This window comes from Mus musculus, chromosome 16 (assembly GCF_000001635.26).
Source record: "Mus musculus strain C57BL/6J chromosome 16, GRCm38.p6 C57BL/6J".
Lineage (NCBI taxonomy): Eukaryota > Metazoa > Chordata > Mammalia > Rodentia > Muridae > Mus > Mus musculus.
In genome coordinates, this window is record NC_000082.6 from 15,902,633 (window position 1) to 15,927,246 (window position 24,614).

A 24,614-nucleotide genomic window follows, 5' to 3' on the forward strand; every position below is an offset into this window, starting at 1 on the left:
CTTCATTTGCTGAGCCACTGCAGATGCCTAAGGATCCAGCCTTTATGGAGCCTTCCTCGATTTCACTCTGCCTCACTGGAGATCTGTTTGAGTGTGCATGTACCTGATTTAAATGTTCCTTATATAGACTCCAAGTCCAGAATAAAAGGCCATCTTCTTATTCTGTCTCTCTAAATCCAACATCTAGAACACCGACAATGAAACTTAGCAGTATATTTAAAATAACATGGTATGTAAGACATTAGAAATTCTGCTTCCAATCAGAGGGCCACCTACCTTGCACACTGCAAATGGAGTTGACAGGTGTGAGGGCACTCAGTTCATCCAGTGTCACTGGGCTGGGCAAGTCACAGGAAGCAGAAGGTACACACAAGAGAGGTTTCTGGGGTAGGATGACTGTCCGTTCAATACAAACAATCTGACCTGCCACGGAGACATTTCAGATTATTTAAACAATTAAGAAAAGCATGCATTTTCCAGCCAGCCTCCTTCATAAGCCACTGCAAGCTTTGTAGGAAGAAAGGCATAGATAGGGGCTAGTCTGTTGCTAATGTCAGACATGTCTAGTATGTAAGTGTCTCCAAGGAAATACATCTTAAAGACCCCAGTGAACTAAGTTGAAAAAGAACAAGGGTACAATATTCAGATAAAATTGAAAAAAGTAAAGTTTATGGTATTCAAGGTAATACCTACATAAAATGAAAAAAAGAAGTTTAAGTATTTGATCCCAAGAAAAGATATAGATTGATCTAAAGCCTAGGTATTATTATTATTATTATTATTATTATTATTATTATTATTATTATTATTATTTCACTAATTTATTTTGAAACAGCATCTCAGTGTGACGTAGGCTATTTTTTTGTTTGCTTGTTTGTTTTTTGGTTTTTTGGTTTTTCGAGACAGGGTTTCTCTGTGTAGCCCTGGCTGTCCTGGAACTCAGTCTGTAGACCAGGCTGGCCTCAAACTCAGAAATTCGCTTGCCTCTGCCTCCCAAGTCCTAGGATTAAAGGCATGCGCCACCACGCCCGGCGATGTAGGCTATTTTTTAACTTATGATATTCCCACCTCAGCATCCCATGTTTTGGGTTATAGGTCTTTGTTACAGGGTAAACATATACCATATTCTCTGGCTTTTGTTTTATAAAATGGGACATGTAGGCGGTGGCTGTAGGTCATCTCCAGGAAAGCACAGGTGCTGGTAAGAGTCCTGGAGTGGACAACAGTGTCTCCATGTTTACTACAACTTAGGATGCTGGCTCCTATCAGGTGGCCTTGGCAAGGAGCGATGAGAGCCCATGGCTGGTAAGATGGCTTCTCCATCCCAGGGCTAGACCTGCGCTGGGCTTTGTGAAAGAGGATAGAGTCTCAGGGTAGGCACTAAGCAGTCACACCACCCAAGCAATCAGGACACACTGGCATACCGTTGTCCTTAAAAGCGTCCCTGAAGAGTAAGTTATAAGACACCAGCAAGGCAAGTTCTTCTACAACCTCTGGGCCCAGCACACACGAGGGGGCTATATAGACAGGCAGGGTTTTGGGAAGAGAGTGGTCCCTTTCATCCTGTGTTTGCAGAGTGATGTCAGTCACCAGCAGCCAGATTTCCTTTTGCGCCAAAAGATTCTTTAGCTACAATTCAAAGTAAAAGACACATAGACAAACAAACAAAAATTATTAACTCTGTATAGCCAACTCCTTGTAAAAGCAATCTCAGTGGTTATTTATACTCATAATTTAATATATCATCTAAAAATACCTTAAAATATATAATAAAGTTCACATATCAAGGTTATTAGCTTAGTACCCACTGATAGAGTTCCATCCACTTTGTGCCTGCTACAGGTCCTCTAAAGGGACAGAGGAGAGGGCGGGTTTCCTTCCCTCCCAGGCCTCTATCTATAGGCACAGTGCTGTCTTCTGCTCTGTGCATACCTGCTCTCTGGATCCCTACCTGTTTCCCGAGGGTCAGGAACAAACCTTGTGTGCTCTTGCAGACAACTTTGATATAAAACAAGTTCAGCAATTATGGTGCATGTGTAGTAGGTTTCATTTTTATTAAGTTTGTTGTTGTTGTTTTGTTTTTTTTTCTTTCGAGACAGGGTTTCTCTGTATAGCCCTGGCTGTCCTGGAACTCACTTTTGTAGACCAGGCTGGCCTCGAACTCAGAAATGCTCCTGCCTCTGCCTTCCGAGTGCTGGGATTAAAGGCGTGCGCCACCACGCCCGGCTTGGTTTTTTTTTTTTTTTTTTTTTGGGGGGGGGGTCATTTGCAGGAGTTGTGATACTTTTAGAAGTTGTAGTAAGCTGGCATTCTGTCTCCACCAGTGGATCAGAACTTACCACATAAGTAGATACGAATGCAAGTCAAGTGCAATGTGTAGGCCCAGGACCTAAGCTGGTTGAGAGTTCAGTTGGTGTGTCTGGAGTAGATGGTATGCTTAGGAGATGTGGGTTAAGGTGAAGGGGTGGTCTTATATCATTAGAGAGTAGACTACATAAAGTAAATATTACTGAGGAAAACATAAACAGAGTTGGCCTCAAATTCTTTATGGAACCAAGGATCATCTTGAACTCCTGATCTTCCTGCTTTCATCTTCAAGCCACTACATTCAGTTGGAGAGGAAATTACCCAAGGGAAGTCTGGAGCAAATTCTGTGGTAATGGTCTACAGTAGGAAGTACTGGTGTGTGACGTGACTTTAGCCATCACACAATGTGACACATGCACATCTGCCTCCCTTCTCTAGTCACAGAGAGGGCTAAGAGCAACTAAGTTCTAATAGAAGCAAGACTACCAAGAACCAGATATGGGCTTCTAAATATCACTTTCCCTTTATAATTCACCAGCGCTACTTGAAGAGAGGGCTGATTCTAAAGTTGAAAGCCCTAAAAGCAGGCTGGAAAGACAGTTTCAGTGGATAAAGGAGCCTGCTACCAAGCCTGACAATCTGAGTTTATCCCCCAGGAACCATGAGGAAGGAGGAGATCTGAATCCCATCAGTAGCCCTCTGGCTTCCACAGGGGCATGTGCACACACAAAGACACACACACACACACACACACACACACACACACACGCACACACACATGCATATACACACACATGTGCTCATGGACACACACTGAAAGGCAAAAACAATGATAACAAACAATGAAAGGTCAGCTGGGAACTTCTTACTGTGCCAGAAAGGATGCACTCACTAATAAGCGGATATTAGCTCAAAAGTTTGGAATACCCAAGATACAATTCACAGACCACATGACGCTCAATAAGAAGGAAGACCAAAGTGTGGGTGCTTCTGTTCTTCTTAGAAGGAGAACAAAATACTCACAGGAGCAAATATGGAGATAAAGTATAGAGCAGAGTCTGAAGGAAAGGCCATCCAGAGACTGTCTGACCTGGGGATTCATCCCATAAACAGTTAGCAAATTCAGATGCTATTGTGGATGCCAAGAAGTGCATGCTGCCTGATATAGCTGTCTCCTGAGAGGCTCTGCTAGAGCCTGACAAATACAGAGGTAGATGCTCACAGCCAACCACTGGACTGAGTGTGGGGTCCCCAATGGAGGAGTTAGAGAAAGGACTGAAGGAGCTGAAGGGATTTGCAGCCCCATAGGAAGAACAACAATATGAACCAACCAGACCCCCCAGAGCTCCCAGGGACTAAGCCACCAACAAAGGAGTACACATGGCTCCAGCTGCATATGTAGCAGAGGATGGCCTTGTCATGTATCAATGGGAGGAGAAGTCCTTGGTCCTATGAAGGCTCCATAGATGCCCCAGAGTAGGGGAACTGAGGGCAGGGAGATTGGAGTGGGTGGGCGGGCGGAGGAACATCCTCATAGAAGCAGGTGGAGGGAGGATGGGATAGGGGGTTTCTGGGAACAGGAAACCAGGAAAGGGGATAACATTTAAAAGATAAACAAAGAAAATATCAAAAAAAAAAAAAAAAAGGGAAGAACTCAAAGAATGATGCTCAGGTACTTTTCTTTTGCTGTTATAAATCCCCAAACAACAGCAACTTGGAAGAGAAGGTTTATTTTAGTTAGTAGTAGTTCCAAAGGGGACACCATGTGTAATGATGGGGAAGGCATGACAACAGGAGCGTGTGGCTGGTTATCAACCAGGAAGCAAAGAGATCACATGTCAGCTGCAAAAAGCAAAAAGGGAGAAAAAGCAGGAGAGAGGGATCTCACAGCCCCAGAAAAACTATCCTTTCCTAAACGTTCCACAAGCTCCCAAACAGGACTAGCAACTGGAGACCAAATATTCACATATAGGAGCCTTTGGAAGAAATTCATTTAAATTACCACAGATATAAATATGTTCAAAGGACTAGAGAGATAGATTAAATCTGGAAAAACAAGAACACCAAATGAGCAATAGTAACAGATTATATAAACCCGCTGAATGAAAAAGGAGGTCACAGTGCAGCAACTTCGAGGTAGTGCAGCTGTAACAGAGCCACGCAGGATCCTAAAATGTCTGTGTTGGCTCACTTTTAATTCCTGAGCCCTCTGAGCAGGAGTGTAGGTTCACCAGGCCAACGTGTTCATCAGAGATGAGCCAGGAGAGCAGAGGCTCCTAACTCACACACCAAAACTCACACAGTACCACTACTGTCAGCCTTGAGAGAGAGGGAGAAACCCTCCCCCACCCCTCTCTCTCCCTCCCTCTGTTCCTCCCTCTTTTTCTCCCTCATTCTCTTTCTCCCTCCTTCCAATGGGCAATAGTTACTGTATCTCATAACTTGTCAAGCTGTTGAAAACAGAGACTACTGTTATGGTACAATGACTTAACGTTCAGCAAGAAATGAAAAAAAAAACAAAATCAAAAAATAAAAATCCCTACCCAGATATCTATATTTCTCCTTCTAAGGGAAAAAGACTATCACTGAAGAGAAGGCAGAAGGACTGTATGAGCCATAGGAAGGCACAGAGAATTGTAGAGCCTTTCATCAGAATTGGGACTCCTTGCTAGAGTGGAAGGAGGTTCATAAGACTTAGGAAGTTCACGAAACATGAAGATTCAGAAAGCCCCTCCCCAGTGTTATGTATGCAGTAAGCAAGGACTGCAGGAGAGTTTCATAGACTTCTATAACTAATCCCAACCTCAATAAACCTATTGGTTTACTAAACCAGTAAAAACATTTACATAAATACATAATAAATAAAAATAATTCACTAATCTATTTTGTCATAGTAAGTCAGTAATTAAGTGACCTAACTAAAGGGACAAGTGAAAAGATAATTGTAGCAAAATGACACCTAATAAATGCAGAAGAAATGCTAAGTTAAAAATCACCATTTGGCTACAATCAAAGTATAATTAATTCAGCAAGAATCATAATGAATGTTAAAATGAGTGGGTGAAAGTTTGACAAAAGGATTTTTGTTTTTGTTTTTTCAAGACAGGGTTTCTCTGTATAGCCTTGGCTGTCCTGGAACTCACTTTGTAGACCAGGCTGGCCTCAAACTCAGAAATCCACCTGCCTCTGCCTCCCGAGTGCTGGGATTAAAGGCGTGTGCCACCACGCCCGGCGACAAAAGGATATTTATATAGTCTCAAAGTATCTCTTCAAAATATGATTAAGAGTTAATAAGTATGAAATAATTGTTAGTCAACTTCAAATGAAAACAAACTTGGAAAGCATCTGACTAACTGCGAAGCCACCACAGCCCTGGAAGGAATCAGCTGTGCATCTTTTAATGAAAGCATAGCATAACCACACGGCATTTCTGTCAAATATGTGTAATTTGCACTGGTTAGATAATATAGACGTTATACTAAGTAATCGGTCCATGCTCTTAAAAAACCCAAAGTCACAAAGCAGAAGCAATAGGAAGTACTCCAGGTGAAAAGTGAATGACAACGAAACATGCCATACGGTTGTAAACATGCCATATGGTCGCATGCTGGCCCAGGAGCTTTGAAAGGACAAGTAAGGGTGCTATGGTAAACAACATGGTGAGGCCATGTGCTGTTGAACACTGGAGATAGGAAGGTTATTTCCAAAATGACTGTAAGACTGCCATTTGAAAAACTGACAACTATCTCAGAGGGTAAAGAGTGAAAATGTTCTTTTTCAATACCCAAGAGTTGGCTATGGTCTCCTTTTCAAATGACTGAGGGACCGACATCTTCTAGTTTCTTTTCTTCAATTAATTTTAAATTTTATTGCTACTACTGTTCTGGTGTGTGTGTGTGTGTGAGAGAGAGAGAGAGATAGCTCGCCGATGTCAGGTAATACCTTATGGAGTTTCTCTTCTTCCACCTTCATGTGGGCCCAGGAATTGAGCTCAGGTTATTAGGTCTGCGTGCTAAGCTATCTTTGTGGATCCTTCTTTTTCTCTTAATTAACTATTAAATGATTTCCAGTACTAAGGCATATACAAAGTTGGTGTTAAGAGTATCTTTTATATCCAGGAGGTGGTGGTGCACACCTTTAATCACAGTACCTGAGAAGCAGGAATATTGATATAACTCAATCAATAACCAGGCCAGCCTGGTTTACAGAGAGTGAGTTCCAGGACAGCCAGGGCTACACAGAAAAACCTTGCCTGTCTGTCTGTCTGTCTGTCTGTCTCTCTCACACACATACAAACCCTCCTACAAAAGAGTATTTTTTAATAAGAAAAAAAACCCTAGTAATATCCAATATCTAAGCTTTGTTTAAAATAAATCTTTTCCTATTCACACTTGCTAAAACTGGGAGCAAACAAGATCTTTGGCAGATCTTTTCTCATTACTATGACAGGATACCTGAGGATACAGGATGCTTCAGCACCTGGAGTTCTAGAGCACGGTCAGTCATGGCAGGGCGGGTGGGGGCGCTGTGGCAGCTGGTCTTACTGCGTTAGCAGTCAGGAAGCACAGAAAGAGATGCTGGTGCTCAACACACTAATGTTTATTCAGTGTTTATTCACGGAAACGATGACAGTGCTAGTGTGCTGGAGATGGAGCTGGGCCATGTGCGAGGTTTGCTGTGCTGCAGGTGCAGAGCTGGAGGGGCAGGACCACTCGAGCCTTTTTTTTTTTTTTTCTTTAAAGATTTATTTATTATTCTAAGTACACTGTGGCTGTCTTCAGATGCACCAGAAGAGGGCGTCAGATCTCATTACGGGTGGTTGTGAGCCACCATGTGGTTGCTGGGATTTGAACTCAGGACCTTTGGAAGAGCAGTCAGTGCTCTTAACCACTGAGCCATCTCTCCAGCCCCCACTCGAGCCTTTTGGATTTCAGAAGATTCCATCAGAAGCTCCAGATGCCAGTGACAGAGTTTCAGGATTTGTTTTTTTTCCCTGCTGGGTTTCAGTCTTGCTTTGGTCTGATTGTCCCTTGTTATGCATGCCACTCCCCATTTCTGAAATGTTTCAGTGTAGTCGGAAGTGTGGTCTTACTTTGTATGTTATAGGGACTCACAGTTAAGGGGCTGCCTGAGTATCAGAAGAGGTGCCTCACTTACACTTCTGTGCAGTGTTAAAACTTCTGAAGACTTCCGGGAGAAACGGAACCACATGCATTTGCTTTACAGATGGCCTGAGCCTGTGAGGGTTCCTACAAACCAAGAACTGCATGGACAACGCTGTTGAGTTGTGCTGCTACCCACTTGGAGCACAGCTTTAGTGACCTTCATCTGCTTTGTAGGCTGACTCTGGAGAGATCCAGCCCAAGGAAGGCACTACTCCAATTTAACCTTTTTCCACTTCCTTTGACCTAGTCTAGAAACTCCCTCAAACATGTTCAAAGGTTTGTCTCCTAGGTGATTTTTGATTCTGTCAGGTTGGAGATCAATACTGACCATCATAGTAGGTAAACAGATAAGTTAACTTTGATATATCTAGATAACAGGATACTTATTACTGAGTGTTACAGGAAATGAGCTTTCAAGTCACTGATGAGACATGGGTACCTAAATGTTTGGTATGGAAAGAAAAAAATCCCAGAGTGGTGTGTACTCTATGATTAGAAGATGCTGTCACTCTGGGTTTCACGGTCTGCTAAAGGGTCTGCAGGAGGAAGGGATGAACAGGCAGAGCACAGAGGACTTGGAGAGTAATGATTCTGTCTCAAGTTATAATGGAGATTAAGTGTCATTAACTAAGAACTCTAGGCAACCATGTCAGCAGTGGGAGACGACAATAACAGGGGACTATATATCTATGAAGCAGGCATTTGTGGGACATTTTTTACCTTATCCTTGATTTTATATATACCCCAAACTACTCAAAAACATAAAATCTGTTAAGGCATTCTTATAGCTCCATGTAACTTAGAAAAAGTATTTGAACATGGATGATAGTTCTAGGTTCCCAACTTGTTCCTCAACATAGGATCATCAGACACCCCACCCCCACCCCACTGAAAGCCAAGCCGATTGCCCTTGCATATTTGGAATCTGCTTATTACATATAAGGCTGTCAGCATGCCTACTCAGCCCCACGAGGTCATCAGGTGGAGGACTCAACATGTCTTCTACCACTCTGTTTCCCTCCATCTGCTATTGACATTTGACCCTGTCCTTCTCACTCTTAGCCTCTGAGCTATAGATTCTCCTTGAAGGGCAAAAGGCATTTGTACCACCACTGGCCTGCAGAGTCCTGTGCCTAGAATGTGGAGTGACAGGAAGTCTCAGTAGCTCAGGGTGTCATCATACACCAGGTGTTCTGTAGACTTATGTAAAACACGGAGACAGCCTTCCTTTTGCTTTAGATTTAGAGGAAGTGCTTTTCTTTTCTTTTCTTTTTAAATCTGTTTACTCATTTATGAATGTTAATATGTCTGCTTTCTTTGCACATTAAAATCAACTAATTTTTACAGAAATTGCATTATCCATGAACCATTGCATATTAACTATCTGGCCCTTTAAAGGAACTGGATGTTAGTGATGCATGCCTTCAGTCCCAGCACTTGGGAGGCAGAGGCACTTGTGATCACTCAGAATTCAAGGCCAGCCTAGTCTACATGGTGAGTTCCAGGTCACACAGGCAAACCCTGCCTTAAAAAACAAAACAAAAACAAAGGAACAAACAAAAAAACCCTGTTTGTCCTTTATTATAGTTAGGAAGAAGCTAATATACCATGTTTATATGATGAGACAATTTGAATTTTATTTATATATGTGCAATCCTCTATTAACTCAATTAGAAATTAAGAAGCATTTTTTGGGTACTTTTATAGCTTTTTGACCATGGATTAGAGAAATACAAAACAAACAAACGAACAACAAACATCTCCAATAGCTCCGCAATGAAAACAACTCTAAAAGAAACCAAAATTAAATACAACAGCAACAATAAAACCCAAAAGAGCTCTGTACTGGCTAGTTTTGTGTCAACTTGACATAGCTGGAGTTATCACAGAGAAAGGAGCTTCAGTTGAGGAAATGCCTCCATGAGATACAACTGTAAGGCATTTTCTCAATTAGTGATCAAGGGGGAAGGGCCCCTTGTGGGTGGGACCATCTCTGGGCTGGTAGTCTTGTTTCTATAAGAGAGCAGGCTGAGCAAGCCAGGGGAAGCAAGCCAGCAAAGAACATCCCTCCACGGCTTCTGCATCAGCTCCTGCTTTCTGACCTGCTTGAGTTCCAGTCCTGGCTTCCTTTGGTGATCAACAGCAGTATGGAAGTGTAAGCTGAATAAACCCTTTCCTCACCAACTTGCTTCTTGGTCACGATGTTTGTGCAGGAATAGAAACCCTGACTAAGACAAGCTCCATATAGTTTACACAGAAAAGGATCACTCCAAACTAGGAGGGTAAATTATGGGTTAATCTAGATTTTAGAGGCACTTTTTTTTATTATGTCATCCTAATTTCCAATAGATTTTCCATAGGATAGAGAGAGGGGTAGGGGAGACAGACAGACTGACAAAGAGCAGTGATATTACCTGTGGTTTTTGATAAATCACTCTGGCATAGAAGCTGCAACGTGTACTGCACTCATTAGTCTGGAAAGACATAGAAGACTGAACATATCACACAAAGCACATAGAAGCAATAAAAGTATTTAAAGAACTTGGTAGAAACACAGCCATTACCTGGAGGATTTCTTTTAAGCAGCGGACAACTGGAGGCTGGTAAAGCTTGGAAATGTGGTCTTCAATTGCATCAATTTGTCCCAGTGTTGGATGTGCAGAGAAGATATAACAGAAGATAGGAGGAGGCAGATAAGTCTTTGTCTGTTTAACAGAAAGGAAACTGCAGAGTAAGAATGTCTTTTGAAAGACTGAAAAGTACTATTAACATAAGTTCTTCAGTATACACATGATTATGCTTGGCTGATGGTGCAGGCCTGTGATCTCAGCTTGGGAGGGAAAAACCCAAGGATCACAAGTTCAAGGCTTACCTGGGCTACACAAAGATTTCATGGCCAGCCTGCTCCATTTAGTGAGACCTATATAACTCAGTGGCAACACACTTACCCAGTAGGAAGGAGACCCTATCTTTAATTCCTGAGACTGGAGTGAACACACATGCATGGACACACACACACACACACACACACACACACACACACACACACACACACACACAGTTTGCTTTTGGATGTATATTCCCAAGGGAAAGCTAGATAAGAAATGGGTTAGTTCGGGCATCTGGGAGACTAAGCATAAGAATAATTTGGGTAGATTTAAGATTTCATTTTAGAACAATGAATTTATAAAATTCTTAGGGAAATGAATAGATCTAGAGGATATCATCCTGAGTGAGGTAACCCAATCACAAAAGAACACACATGATATGCACTCACTGATAAGTGGATATTAGCCCAGAAACTCGGAATCCCCAAGATACAGTTCACAAACTACATAAAACTCAAGAAGAAGGAAGACCAAAGTGTGGATACTTCAATCCTTTCTAAAACGGGGAACAAAATACCCATGGAGGGAATTACAGAGACAAAAAGTGGAGCAGAGACTGAAGGAATGAACAGCCAGAGACTGACCCACCTGGGGATCCATCTCATATACAATCCCAGACACTATTGTGGATGCCAACAAGTGTTTGCTGGCACAAGCCTGATATTGCTGTCCCCTGAGGGGCTCTGCCAGTGCCTAACAAATACAGAAGTGGATGCTCACAGCCATCCATTGGATGAAGCACAGGGTCCCCAATGAAGGAGCTAGAGAAAAGACCCAAGGAGATAAAGGCGTTTACAGCTCCATAGGAGGAACAACAATATGAATGAACCAGTACCCACAGAGCTCCCGGGGACTAAACTACCAACCAAAGAGTACACATGGTGGGACTCATGGCTCCAGCTACATATGCAGAAGAGGATGGCCTAGTCAGTCATCAATGGGAGGAGAAGCTCTTGGTCCTGTGAAGGCTCTATGCCCCAGTGTAGGGGAATGCCAGGTCCAGGAAGTGGGAGTGGGTGGGTTTGTGAGCAGGGGGAGAGGGTAGGGGATAAAGGGAGTGCACTTTTGGAGGGAAACTAGGAAAAGGGGATAACATTTGAAATATAAATAAAGAAAATATCTAATAAAATAAAACAAAATAAAAAAAGATTTTGTTTTAGATTTCGCCTTTACACCAGACATAGTAGCATAAACCTATAATTTCAACTCTTGGGAGGGAGAAGAAGGGGCATCAGGACTTTAAGGGCATCCTAAGATACATCCTAAGGCCCAGTGTCAAAACAAAACGAAGGAGAAGAAGAAGGAGGAGGAGGAGGAGGAAGAGGAGGAGGAAGAGGAGGAGGAGGAAGAGGAGGAGGAGGAGGAGGAAGAGGAGGAGGAAAAATTTATTCTTCAGACTATACTGAAAGTGCCATTTAAGGGTTATTGCTTCCTCTATCATCTGCAGATGGGTGTTTCTGAGAAGGACTCTGCTCACGTGTCATGTATGCAGCACTCTGGTAGAAGGCCAGCTGTGAAAAGCTGGGGAGATGGCTCTTAGGGCAAGTTCCTGCTACAAAGTTCAGTTCTCCAGAACCCACAAATAAGAGGTATGGAGACAGAAGGACCCCAAAGGCTCACTGTCCAAGCAATCTAATCAAAATGGTGGGTTCCAGGTTTGAGAGAGATCCTCTATCAAACACCTGACGTGGAGAAGCAATTGAAGAAAGATATTCTGACATCAAGCCTTGGCCTCCTCCACATATGCCTGTTAGATGCATGTGCACACATTTCTTCACAATGTAGTGAGGAAAGGGAGTTTTCTGCTGTCTGTGGATCTAGTTTATGTTCTTTCTAACTGGTAACTAAGTGCAAAGAAATGGGAAAGCTGTGGTGTCTGCTTCAGAATGAGGCTAAGAGTTTGAATGCCAGTATCATGACTGAGTTTGGTGGTACACAGCTGCAGTCACAGCACTTGAGAAGCCGAGGCATATGGACTGTTTTGAGTTTAAGGTCAGTGTAGGCTTCAGAGTGAGGCCAAGATACAAAAATATGTATTTCTCACAAAAACTGAAATACAAACAAAAATTTATCAAGAATTTACCAGAGAGACAGGAAAAAGAACCATGAGAATGTCGGCTCTGGAAAGGAGCTGCAGTCACGGTTCTAGATGGCATTCATAGATCATTCCAGACAAAGGAACTAGATGCAGAGCTCTTGTTGCCCAAGAAATGACATGGGCTGTGTGACTGCAGTGGGAGTGCATAAGTCAGTTCCTGAGAAGGGCGGGTGTCTGTGCACAAAAATTTTTTCCAAGGCTGGGCTTACCTCTCCACTGGGCTGGCCACAGGAAGGCTCAGTCAGAGATATCACTGGGGGCCACAAACTGTCAATTAAACTGAAGAGCCCTGGTGTCCTGGAACAAAAAAAGACACTGTTGGAGGAATTCATCAACAAACATTTGCCAATAAAGGACCCGACAGCAAGCTACTCAGGAACTTAAAGAAGACAGTTCTTTATACTGTGATGAACCTGCACGTGTATGTCATCACTGAAATGGATATGAAAAAAACACCTGAAGAGTAGGCATGTGCACCTCGACCCCAGTACATGTAGCCTAAGGTAGGAAGATCAAGAGTTTGAAGACATCTCGGCTACCATTAGCAAAGACAAACCAAACCAAACCAAACCAACCAAACAAACAAACAAACAAAAAAACCAACCAAACCAAACCAACAACAAAATCAGGGCTAGAGAGATGGCTCAGTGGTTAAGAGAACTGGCTGCTTTTTCAGAGGATTAGGGTTCAATTTCCAGTAACCATGTGGCAGATCACAACTAATGTGCTCTAGTTCCAGAGGATCTGACAAGCTCACATAAACATATGTGCAGAAAATATACCAATGTACATAAAATAAAAAGCAATATAAAAACAGCCAAAACGATAAAAACAAGAACCTCTAGGATAAAGACATAGTTATCTTGCCAAATGAAAAGTAGTAACTAAAGATTAAAATTGTTTTGAGTGGTTTATCTGAGAAGGGTTTGGGGCAACATTTGTATTTCCCTTTGGATTGTTTGGTATATATGTATGTAAGTATGTATGTATGTAAGCATGTATGTATATACACACATATATAATTGTCTAATACAAAATGATAAAACATTTATAGTTACAATATACAAGCATGTATGCCTTAAATATAATTATCACTACTATTGTCCCCGTACATGTCTATGTGGGTATATGTACAACAGTGGCAAGTGCTTTGACCCACTGATCATTGGTTTTTGAATTTTGAAAAAATTTAGGCTGGTGAAATATATTTTTAATCCTAACACTAGAGAGGGAGAGGCAGGTAAATCTATGTAACTTTCAGAACGGCTAGGGATACACATGGAAGTGTGTTATGTGTCCCAGGATTACTGAGTATGCCTTTTTGAAGTAGGTGTGGTCTTGTTGGAGGAAGTATGTCACTGTGGGTGGGCTTTGGGGTTTCAAAACACCAGTCCCAGTGTCTCTCTCTTCCTGATGCCTCCTCATTTGGATGGAGAGCTCTCAGCTACATCTCCAGCACCATGTCTGCCTGTGTGATGCCCTACTCCTCACCATGATGAAAATGGATGAAACCTATGAAACTGTAGGCAAGCTCCAATTAAATGCTTTCTTTTCTTTTATAAGAGTTGTCATGGTCATGGTGCCTCTTCACAACAATAGAACATACTATATATGTAGTGTGCATAAACATGAAGGCGCACACATCAACAGCAGGGTGACTTGCTTCCCGTGACTGCAAGTGTAAAGTATAAGCCAGGTGTGGTGCTCATACTGTAATCCTAAGCACTTGGGAGCTGGGGCTAGAGGATGCCTACCAATTTCAGACCAAGCTATCTCAGACCCTCCCTCCCCAAGTATCACTTTTCTGAAGGTGACCTAATGATGAAAGTGTTCCAATTCTGGGCTTAGGGTATCCTTTCTAGAAAATCCTGTCTTAAATTAGTGATCTTTTGTTTTATTTTGTCAGAACACAGGGACTTTTACCTGCTCTCCTACTGGCATATTCTACCTACTGACACTTTTAAATAGCAGCTTGATCTAGATACATTTTACCATTTTAAAGTGAACAGCCCCTTATTTTTCTGTTCTTCACCAAGTGGGGCAATCATCATCACTGCCTTAATTCCAGAATATGTTTTAACGCCCCTGCACAGTGACAGAAACAAATGGACCTAATCGATGATTGTTAGAGAGGAGGTGCTGGAGGGGGTCACTGGTAAGTTTCCCCTGCTCCTGTAAATAGACCTTCACCCATACTTTTATAAGTTACCCAACACAGACACAGAACATGAAAGTAGAGGAAGAGGGTAGGGAAGAGAAGGGTCATCAGGAACTGGAGGACAAGAGAGGGTAATTGGGGTGAATATGATAAAAAATGTCATCATAATTAACATGTGCTAATAAACAGCTTCTAAAAAGGGAAAGTTATGCTGATTGGCAGTCACTCCCTATTCCCCAACTCTTGTCAACTCTGCCTTGTTCTTTGCTTCTGTGGACTTAAGATAACAGGTCATTCATCATAGAGCCCAGACTTGCCCCAAACTCACTATGCAGCCAGATTGACCTTGAATTTGTAAGACATCTATTTTTCATTCTAGGCAAGTCAGGGCCACTCAAAAAAGGAAGTTACATCTCTCTTAAAGCTATGTCCACTCTCAGGAGTTCTTTCTTGTTTTCCTTAATAAATTTACATTCTCTGCTCCATATACACATGCACACACGTAGACACACATGCACACACACGCAATAGAGAGCACCGAGTTAATTTTCTTTTAAAGACTTATTTTATTCTATGTGTATGATTGTTCTCCCCTAATGTGTATGTGTGCACTGTTCTTTCAGGGTGTCCTCAGAGGCCAAAAGAGGATGTCATATCTTGTGGAATTAGAGTTACAGAAGATTGAAACTTTCCATGTGAATGCTAGGAACCAATCCGTGATGCTCTGTGAGAGTAGCAAGTAACCTTAGCAGCTTTATTCCCCAAAACATATATTGGTACATTTAGTTTCTATTGCTCAATATTTACCATATTAGAAATCAAAAGTTCATTTCAAGTTGTTTTTTACTATTGTTTGTTTTTATTTTTTGTTGTTTGGGGTCTTAGTGTTTGTTTTAGGGATGTTTTGTTTTGCTTCAGTCACGATCCTATCTGGTAGCCTTAGCTGATCTCGAGACTCACAATCCAAGGCGGCAGGATGAATTAGTGAGTATAGGAGCTTGCTACCAAGCCTGATAGCCTGAATTCAATTCATGTAACACACCTGGTAAAAAGATAGAACAACCCCCAAAGATTGTACTCTGACACTCTCCCACTCCACCACATCCCATCCATATAAAAGAATAAATAAATGTTTTTTAAAAGAAAATTGTCTCCTCTCAGACTTCTGAGTACTGTCATCACAAGTGTACACTACTATGCCTGGCTCACAAGTAAGATTTTTTTTTTTGATGAAGGGAGGAATTTTAATGTTTTTGTAGATTTTCCCATTAATTTATTCATCCAATTTACATCCTTATCACAGCCACACACATACTCCTCCCAATTCCCTCCTAACACAGCTCCTCTCCCACTTCCCTTCTCCTTTGAGAGGGGGAAGGCCACTTCACGTACTATCCCACTCTGGTACACATCAAGTCACTGCAGGACTAGGCACATCCTTGCCCACTGAAGCCAGACAAGGCAGCCTAGCTAGGGGGACAGGATCCACAGACAGGCAACAGAGTTAGGGATAGCCCCTACTCCAGTTGTTGAGTAGCCTCTATGAAGACCAAACTATACATCTGATACATATGCAGGGCGCATCTAGCCCATGCTTGTTCTTTTGTTGATGGTTAAGTCTCTGGGAACCTCAAAGGGTCCAGGTTAGTTGACTCTATTGGTCTTCTTGGGGAGTCCCTATCCCTTCCAGGTCCTTCAATCCTCCCCTCAACTCTTCCACAAGAATCCCCAAGCTCTATATAATGTTTGGCTTTAGGTCTCTGTATCTGTAAGTTGTTCCTATCTTGTGTCTCTCAGAGGACAGTCATGCTAGGCGCCTGTTTGCAAGCATACCACAGTTATCATTAATAGTGTCAGGAATTGGGTCTTGCTGGTGGGATGGGTCTAAGGTTGGGCCAATGATTGCTTGTCCATTCCCTTAGTCTCTGCTTAATCTTTGTCCCTGCAGATCTCCTCTGTGTGTGTGTGTGTGTGTGTGTGTGTGTGTGTGTGTGTGTGTGTGTTTATTAACATCCATATCACAGCTCTCTTAGGTCAGACGGCAGTTCTTGAGAGTTGTTTCTCCCCTCCCACAAATGAGGCACAGAAACTGAATTCAGGTTGTCACTCTCAGGGCTAATTAAGTACTTTTACCCACTGAGGCATCTCAGCAGTCCTGTCAATCTCTATATTGTCTGGTCTAATAGAAAACAGTGAATTATCACTTTCAAATCTCAGAAAGACTCTCCTATATATAAGAGAATGAAAAACAATAAAAAAGATCTTACTAGAAAACACTCCAGCATTCTTAACTGAATGCTCCATTTCCTAGATAAGCTCACTAGATGTGCACAGTAATGGGCCCAGAGAAATGAGCAACTGCAGAACAGACTCTTAAGGAAAGTTTACACCCAAATATACACAAGGTTTGAAAAAAACCGAGCTCTCTGAGGATGAACTAGGTCAGTAGACCAGGCTATTTCCCTACTTGTTATTTTCTGTCTTCTGTTGCCGATGTAGTTTAAATTTCTAAAAGCAAATTCTACTCTATTCCACCTTCAAAATAAAGGCTTAGATTGCTCTGTGAGATTTGCAAGTAGTTAGTATCAGGTTTGGGGGCTGGGGGAACCAGGAGAGAGAAAAATCTGACAGACAGAAGAAAAAAGTCTTTATTAACCAGCAAGGCAACTAGGTCTATAGAAAGCAGATTCTGTACCCTATAAGAGTAGAAATACCTAGAGGAAAGTGGACCAAGATCAGCTGACATCACCTAACTAGATTTAAAGTCATGTTTTTTTGGTTTTGTTTCTGTTTTGGTGGTGGTGTTGGTGGTTGATTGGTTGGTTGGTGGGTGGGTTGGCTGGTTTCTGACAGAAGAGGCCATTTTAAAGATCCTGAGGATATTCCTAGATAAGGGTTTTCTGCAAGAACAATGAGTCTTAAAGTAATAGTAGCTTCTTGGTCTGTCTCTGTTTAGGTCTTTCCATGTAGAAAGATACTTTTCCAGTAGTAGGGAAACTTGGCCCTCGTGAGAGCTGTGGAGAGAGCTGTGAGTCCTGAGTAAGAGTAATTAAAGGAGATCTAACAGATGAGCAGGCTCAGATTGAGACACTGATCCTAAAATAACTAAGCAGGCAAGCCAGTAAGTGACTTCAGCTGATTGTTCAGCACACAGAAAACATAGACTTGTTCTCACCCTCCAGTGGCCTGGAGTGGGTGGGAATCTTGGCTGTTCCTACTTTGGGTGATTCTTTTTCTGAATGGCATCCATCACCTGCTAGACTATGTAAATTACAGTGGGTATTTACGAGGCCAGAGATTGCTACTTGTTTCTTTCTTTTCTTTTCTTTTCTTTTCTTTTCTTTTCTTTTCTTTTCTTCTCTTCTCTTCTCTTCTCTTCTCTTCTCTTCTCTTCTCTTCTCTTCTCTTCTCTTCTCTTTCTTTCTTTCTTTTTTTTAAATCTGACTGGGTATAGTGGCTCATCCCTGTAATCCCAGTATTAGTGAGGCTTGGACAGAAGACTAGGCATGAGTTTGAGATTAGCCTGGGCAACATCACAAACTGTACAATATACACAAACTCTTAGAGATTGAATTAGACACTAATGAAGGATGAAGGATTCATCAAAAACAAGTTCTAGAATAAAATGAAAATGAGAACACAGCTACCAAACCCATGAGATTCAATGAAGGCAGTTCTGAGGAGAAGTTAACTATATTTTAAAAATAATAAGAGATATCTAAAAAAAAAGAAAAAAGAAAAGCCCCTTAATAGTCATGCTGGGGGGCTTTCACAAAACAAGACAAACTTCAAATTGGTAAATTCAAAGAAATAACTAAGTTCATATAATAATTGAAAAGAAAGAATAAACAATAAAAGAAGCTATAAAACAAAGTAGTTCGAACTAACTAGTACCCCCAGAGCTCGTGTCTCTAGCTGCATATGTAGCAGAAGATGGCCTAGTTGGCCATCATTGGGAAGAGAGGCCCCTAGGTCTTGCAAACTTTATACACCCCAGTACAGGGGAATGCCAGGGCCAAGAAGTGGGAGTGGGTGGGTAGGGGAGCAGGGCGGGGGGGGGGGGGGATACAGGGGGCTTTGGGGATAGCATTTGAAATGTAAATGAAAATATCTAATTAAAAAAAGTAGTTCATTGAAAAAGTAGATAAAGTTTACAGACTCTAAGCCAAAGTAGCCAAATGAAAGACAAGATCCAATTTCATAAAATTATAGATGAAACAGGTATTATCACAACAGATAGTAATGAAATTCAGAAAAATAATAGACTATATCTTAAAGATTTATGTTATACTGAATCAGCAAACTGGATGAAGTGAATAGTTTCCTAGACACACAAAAATTAAACCAAGAAGAGATAAGTGATTTAAGCGAATCTATAGCAAAGAGCTGGATTGAAGCAGTAATAGTTCCCAACCAAAAGACATCAAAGTCCAAATGGATTCATTGTTGATTTTCTCCGACAGTTAAAGAAGATCTGACAGATCTCCATACTCAGGTCCCACGGGGAGTGAGCTGGTCTCCCAAGAGAGCTGACACACCTGAGAGCACAGGTGAGACCAGCACTTCTACTCAAATGCCTGGCCTAAGAGTGACCTGCCCAGAGCCATCAGGACACAGGAACCAAAGAACAGCTGGGAATGGGATTCTTCCAGTTTATATCTGTGCCCCTGAACTGACCCTGTGCCACAGCTCTCTATACCCAGATCCCACCAAATAACCCTATTAAAAAACGGGGAACAGAGCTAAACAGAATTCTCAATTAAGGAAACTCCAATGGCCATTAAGCACCTAAAGAAATGTTCAACATCCTTAGTCATGAGGGAAATGCAAATCAAAATAACCCTGAGATTCTACCTCACACCAGTCAGAATGGCTAAGATCAAAAACTCAAGTGACAGCAGATGCTGGCAAGGATGTAGAGAAAGAGGAACACTCCTCCATTGCTGGCGGGATTGCAAGCTGGTACAACCACTCTGGAAATCAGTTTGGCGGTTCCTCAGAAAATTGGACATAGTACTGCCTGAGGACTTCTGGGCATATACCCAAAAGATATTCCAACATATAACAAGGACACATGCTCCACTATGCTCATCATAGCCTTATTTATAATAGCCAGAAGCTGGAAAGAACCCAGATGTCCTTCAACAGAGGAATGGATACAGAAAATGTGGTACATTTACACAATGGAGTACTAGTCAGCTATTGTAAACAATGGATTCATGAAATTCTTAGGCAAATGGATAGAACTAGAAAATATCATCCTGAGTGAGGTAACCCAATCACAAAAGAGCACACATGGTATGTACTCACTGATAAGTGGATATTAGCTCAAAAGCTCGGAATACCCAAGATACAATTCACAGACCAAATGAAGCTCAAAAAGAAAGAACACCAAAGTATGGATACTTCGGTCCTTCTTATAAAGGGTAATAATATACTCACAGGAGCAAATATGGAGATAAAGTGTGGAGCAGAGACTGAAGGAAAGGCCATCCAGAGACTGCCCCACCTGGGGATCCCTCCCATATAAAGTCACCAAACTCTGATACTATTGTGGGTGCCAAGAAGTGCATGCTGGCAGGAGCCTGATATAGCTGTCTTCTGAGAGGCTCTGCCAGAGTCTGACAAATACAGAGGCAGATGCTTGTAGCCAACCATTGAACTGATCACGGGTTCCCCAATGGAGGAGTTAGAGAAAGGACTGAAGGAGCTGAAGGGGTTTGCAAGCCCATAGGAAGAACAACTATATCAACCAACCAGAGCTCCCAGGGTCTAAACCACTAACCAAGGAGTACACATGGAGGGACCCATGGCTCCAGCCGTGTATGTAGCAGAGGATGGCCTTGTTGGGCATCAATGGGAGAAGAGGTCCTTGGTTCGATGAAGGCTCAATGCCCCAATGTAGGGGAATGTGAGGGCAGGGAGGCGAGAGTGGATGAGTGGGTGGGGGCATACCCTCATAGAAGCAGGAGGAGAGTGATGGTATAGGGGGCTTCTGGGGAGTGTGAAATCAGGAAAGGGGATAACATTTGAAATGTAAATAAATAAAATATCCAATTAAAATAAATAAATAAATAAATCTGACTGAGTATAGTGGCTCATCCCTATAATTCCAGTATTAGTGAGGTTTAGACAGAAGGCAAGACATGAGTTTGAGATTAGCCTGGGCTACATCACAAGACCCTCTATCAAAATAAAAATTCATGATAATATTCTGTAAAGCTTGTTTAGCATTGTCCATGAAGGAGAAGTCCTGTTTCATTTCTCATGTCTTTATGTGTTTCTAGTGCTTCTCTTTGATACTGTTCCTGACCACACTACTCAGCTCTCCCCTTTCAGGCTGCACGGCCTCTTTTGCTCTTCTACAAAACAAATAAAAAATATTGGTGTTAGTCCTTTAAACTTTGTAGTGAGTCTGTTTCTTTTAGGTGTGGTAATTTTTATTTATTACTGGTTTAATTTGCACCTGCTTCTTAAAGGTCTGTCTACGTTATTCTCTCAGCATTGTTTATCCTCCATGGGTCTTACTCATCGAGAACTTCATCGTGTTCTTTTTATGTTTTCCAATTTGGTGTAGCAAAGGAGTTTTAAAATAGATTTTCTTTGAAGATACTACTTCTGTTGTAGTATCTCCCTTTTTATCTCTAATTTTATTAATTTTGATTTTCTCTCTCTTTTGATTAGTTTGGTTAAGGTTTGTCAATCTTGTTTATCTTTTTCAGGAACCAGCTCTCTGTTTTATTGATTCTTTGTACCCTTGTCATTTGCTATTTTGTGTTTGTTTGTATTTCATCATTAATTTTTGCTCATAGATGTCTTGGGTAAAAAGCTCGTGCTGCTCTTGCAGAGGATCAGAGTTCAATTCCTAGGACCCACAACAGGTCATTAACAACACACTGTACTCCACCTTCAGGGGATGTAACACACTCTTTAATAATAGATTCACAGTACAACTTAGATCCTGCATAACATATTAACCATTAAATGACTACATAATAAACCATCACAAACATTAGCACTTAAATAAGACCCTATTGTGTAAATGCATTAAGTATGGGACACTGAAAGGTAGAATCTGTGCTTTTTAAAATAATGATTGAATTATATGTAGTTCATAAGTCATCTATGCTTAAAAATTAAGATGTGTACATTTTTCTGATTTGTAATGTCAAAGCTACTATGACCTTTCTGAGTAGAGAACATGTTTCCTTGCTAAGTTGTGTGGACAAGGAAAGGACTCTGCTGTTTTATAAGTATATTTTTCCTTTCACATTCTTTTCACAATTTTAAATAAAAATACTTATATACTCTTCTGTCTTAATTATTTCTCTCCATCTACTACTGATTTGGGATTTTCTTTGGGGGGTGGAGGGAGAGGTCCCAGTGTAGTAAAATGCATCATTAAGTTTTTTGGGATCTCTCTGATTGTTTTTTAAGTATGCACTTAGAAACTATAAATTCCCTTCCTAAGACTGACTCCCTTTATTGTATCCCATATGTGTTGATATGTTGTATTTTCATTTAGTTCTGGGACTTTTTAGAATTTCCTTCATGATTTCTTTAAAGACACACTCGTCATTCAATAGTGCATTATTTAATCCTTATAAGTTTATGCATTTTGTAAGTGTTACAGTTCTGATGGGAAAGGCTTTCCCAGTAGAGATATTGGAGCTCTGAGGGGGAAGGGTCCGCAATGCACTGTAAGTGTCAAGGCTCTGAAGGGAAAAGTATCCTGGCCGTTCAAAGTCACACTACACAGCTAAAGATTTATTGGGAGAGAAGCAAGAAGGTGGCCATCTCTGCTTGGGGGAGAAGCAGTGGAGAACTGAGCAGGAGGAGGCTTTATAAGGTTTCTGGTGTGGGTGGGTAGCTCCCCGGGGTGGGGATTGGTAGGGTTTGGTAGATTTCTCAAACCCAGAAGTGGGCTCAAGCCTTTTACCCTACACATTGTATGGAGTTTCTCCTGCTGTTGATTTCCAGCAATTATCCTGTTGTCATTAGATAAAATACAAGCAGTATTTCAATTTTCTTATATTAATTGACACTTCGCTTTTTCCAAGAATGTACTGTTTTAAAGAAAGTCCATGGGCTAATGAGAAAAATGCATATTATATAGTGTTTAGGTAGAGTGTTCTGTACTATCTGCTAGATAAGCTTTGAGATCATTTAATTACAATATTTGCTTGTTTTGTTTTGTTTTTGCCACACATGTTCTCACCTAATGGTAAGAATGGATATTGAAGCTGGGATTAACCTCTGGCTTTATATCTAATAGATTTTATGAAATTGGGTTGACCTATATTCAGTTTTTATTCACTTTTAGAATTGTGATGAAGTTGGTAGATTGTTCCCCTGATCAAATAAAGGGACCTTCTTAATCTCTTCTGACTGTATTTGGTTTAAAGTCTATTATCTCAGATATTAGAATCTTAAAGCCTGTTTGTTCCATTTGCGTGGAAAATCTTTTTCCAAGCTCACATCCTAATATAATATCTACCTTTGATAAGGAGGCATTTTTTAGAAGCACCTAAAAGGATGATCCTGTCTTCTAAAGCAATGTTTTCATGGAGGAGTCGAGGCTATTGGTATTAATTACTGAACAGTGTGTATTTCTTGTCATTTTGATAATTTCCTAGTCCTTTCTGTCCCTTAGTCCTCTCTTTCTTATCACCTGTGTTAGCATGGCTTAAATGTTTTCCCTGTAGCCTATTAGATTATTAATCTTTCCCTTCAGTGTGAAGTGTTTCTTCCAGTCTCTTCTGTGGGGCTGGCTTACTAGTCATAAATTACTGTTTTTATTATGAAGAGTTCTTTCTCTTTTGATTATGACACATAATTTTGACAACTATGTCAATCTGGATTGGCACTTGTGATCTTTAAGAACTTGAAATATGCCTATCTAAGCCCTTTAATTCTCCATTGAAAAATCAGAATTCTCATTTTGATGGGCCCATCTTTCTATGTGGCTCTTATCTTTCTTCCTGCTTCAGTACTCTTTCTCTGTTCCTATAGTCATTGTTTCAGCTATAATACAGCATGTGTTGTTTCTTTTCTGGTCTTGTTATTTTGGTGGACTGTGTGCCTCTTGGGTGTGAAAGGCCATCTCCTTCCCCTAGATTCCAGAAATTTTCTTATTATTATTTCATTGAAAATATTTTCTATGTGACACTACTCCCAGGAAGATGTGAATAACTCATCTTCTTACCCCTGACAAGTAACCAAGAGTTGGCCTCTGACTTCCATATGCATGCTGTGCCACACCCCTCATCTTTCTCCTCACTGCCCTGATCCCACTGTGTATCCAAGCCTGGCTTTGAACTTACTACATAAACAAGAATTAATTTGAGCTGCTGATTCTTTTGACATCTCCTCCTAAGTGCTAGGATTATAAGCATATGCCTTCATGCTCGGTTTATGATGTGCTGGGATTGAACCCCCAGGGTTTTGTGCATGCTAAACAAGCACTCCACCAACTGAACCACATCGCCAGCTCCTGGACTGTATCACAATTAAAGTCTTGTATTGAAAAGATCCTGGTAAAAGAGTGAAAACAAGCTACAAAGAGAAAATATTCACATTTCATATCTGTTATAAAAGGAATTCTCAAAACTCAAGAATGAAAAGCAGGTGGGGAAACAAAGCATCCAGTTAAAAAATAAGGAGAGGGCAATGGCAAGAAAATGCAGAGGATTTTCCCAGAGAGGATCTATGTGATGTCATATAAGCAGGTATTGAGAAACACTGTCACTCATCCTTAGGAGAGAGGGCAAGTGAAGCTCCTAATGAAATATCCCTGTGCTTCTTTAGAATGCCTAAAAGGAAACATGCGCACTCCTGACGCTGGTTAGGATGCAAAACCTTCTTTCACATTTTGCTGGTGGGGATGTAAAATGGTGGGTGTGGTCACACTAGAAAGTTAGTTAAGTTTCTTAAAAGAATTAAACATATACTTACATTAACAACCAAGTCTGCCGGTTATTTTTTGGTTGTTGTTGTTG

The 24,614-nt window shown here is 41.2% G+C and overlaps 1 protein-coding gene across 8 annotated transcripts in view; it reads right to left on the minus strand.

Moving 5' to 3' along the window:
* Spidr (scaffolding protein involved in DNA repair) overlaps window positions 1-24,614 on the minus strand; it is a 257,628-nt gene that overhangs the window by 13,409 nt on the left and 219,605 nt on the right. For all 8 annotated transcript variants that reach the window (NM_001355731.1, NM_146068.4, XM_030249064.1 and 5 more), the window contains 5 exons: window positions 12,668-12,755; window positions 10,037-10,177; window positions 9,887-9,946; window positions 1,425-1,629; window positions 277-423 (listed from right to left, as the gene is read on the minus strand). In NM_001355731.1, coding sequence (NP_001342660.1) covers window positions 277-423; window positions 1,425-1,629; window positions 9,887-9,946; window positions 10,037-10,177; window positions 12,668-12,755 — 641 coding nt within the window. The remainder of the gene's footprint in view (window positions 1-276; window positions 424-1,424; window positions 1,630-9,886; window positions 9,947-10,036; window positions 10,178-12,667; window positions 12,756-24,614) is intronic.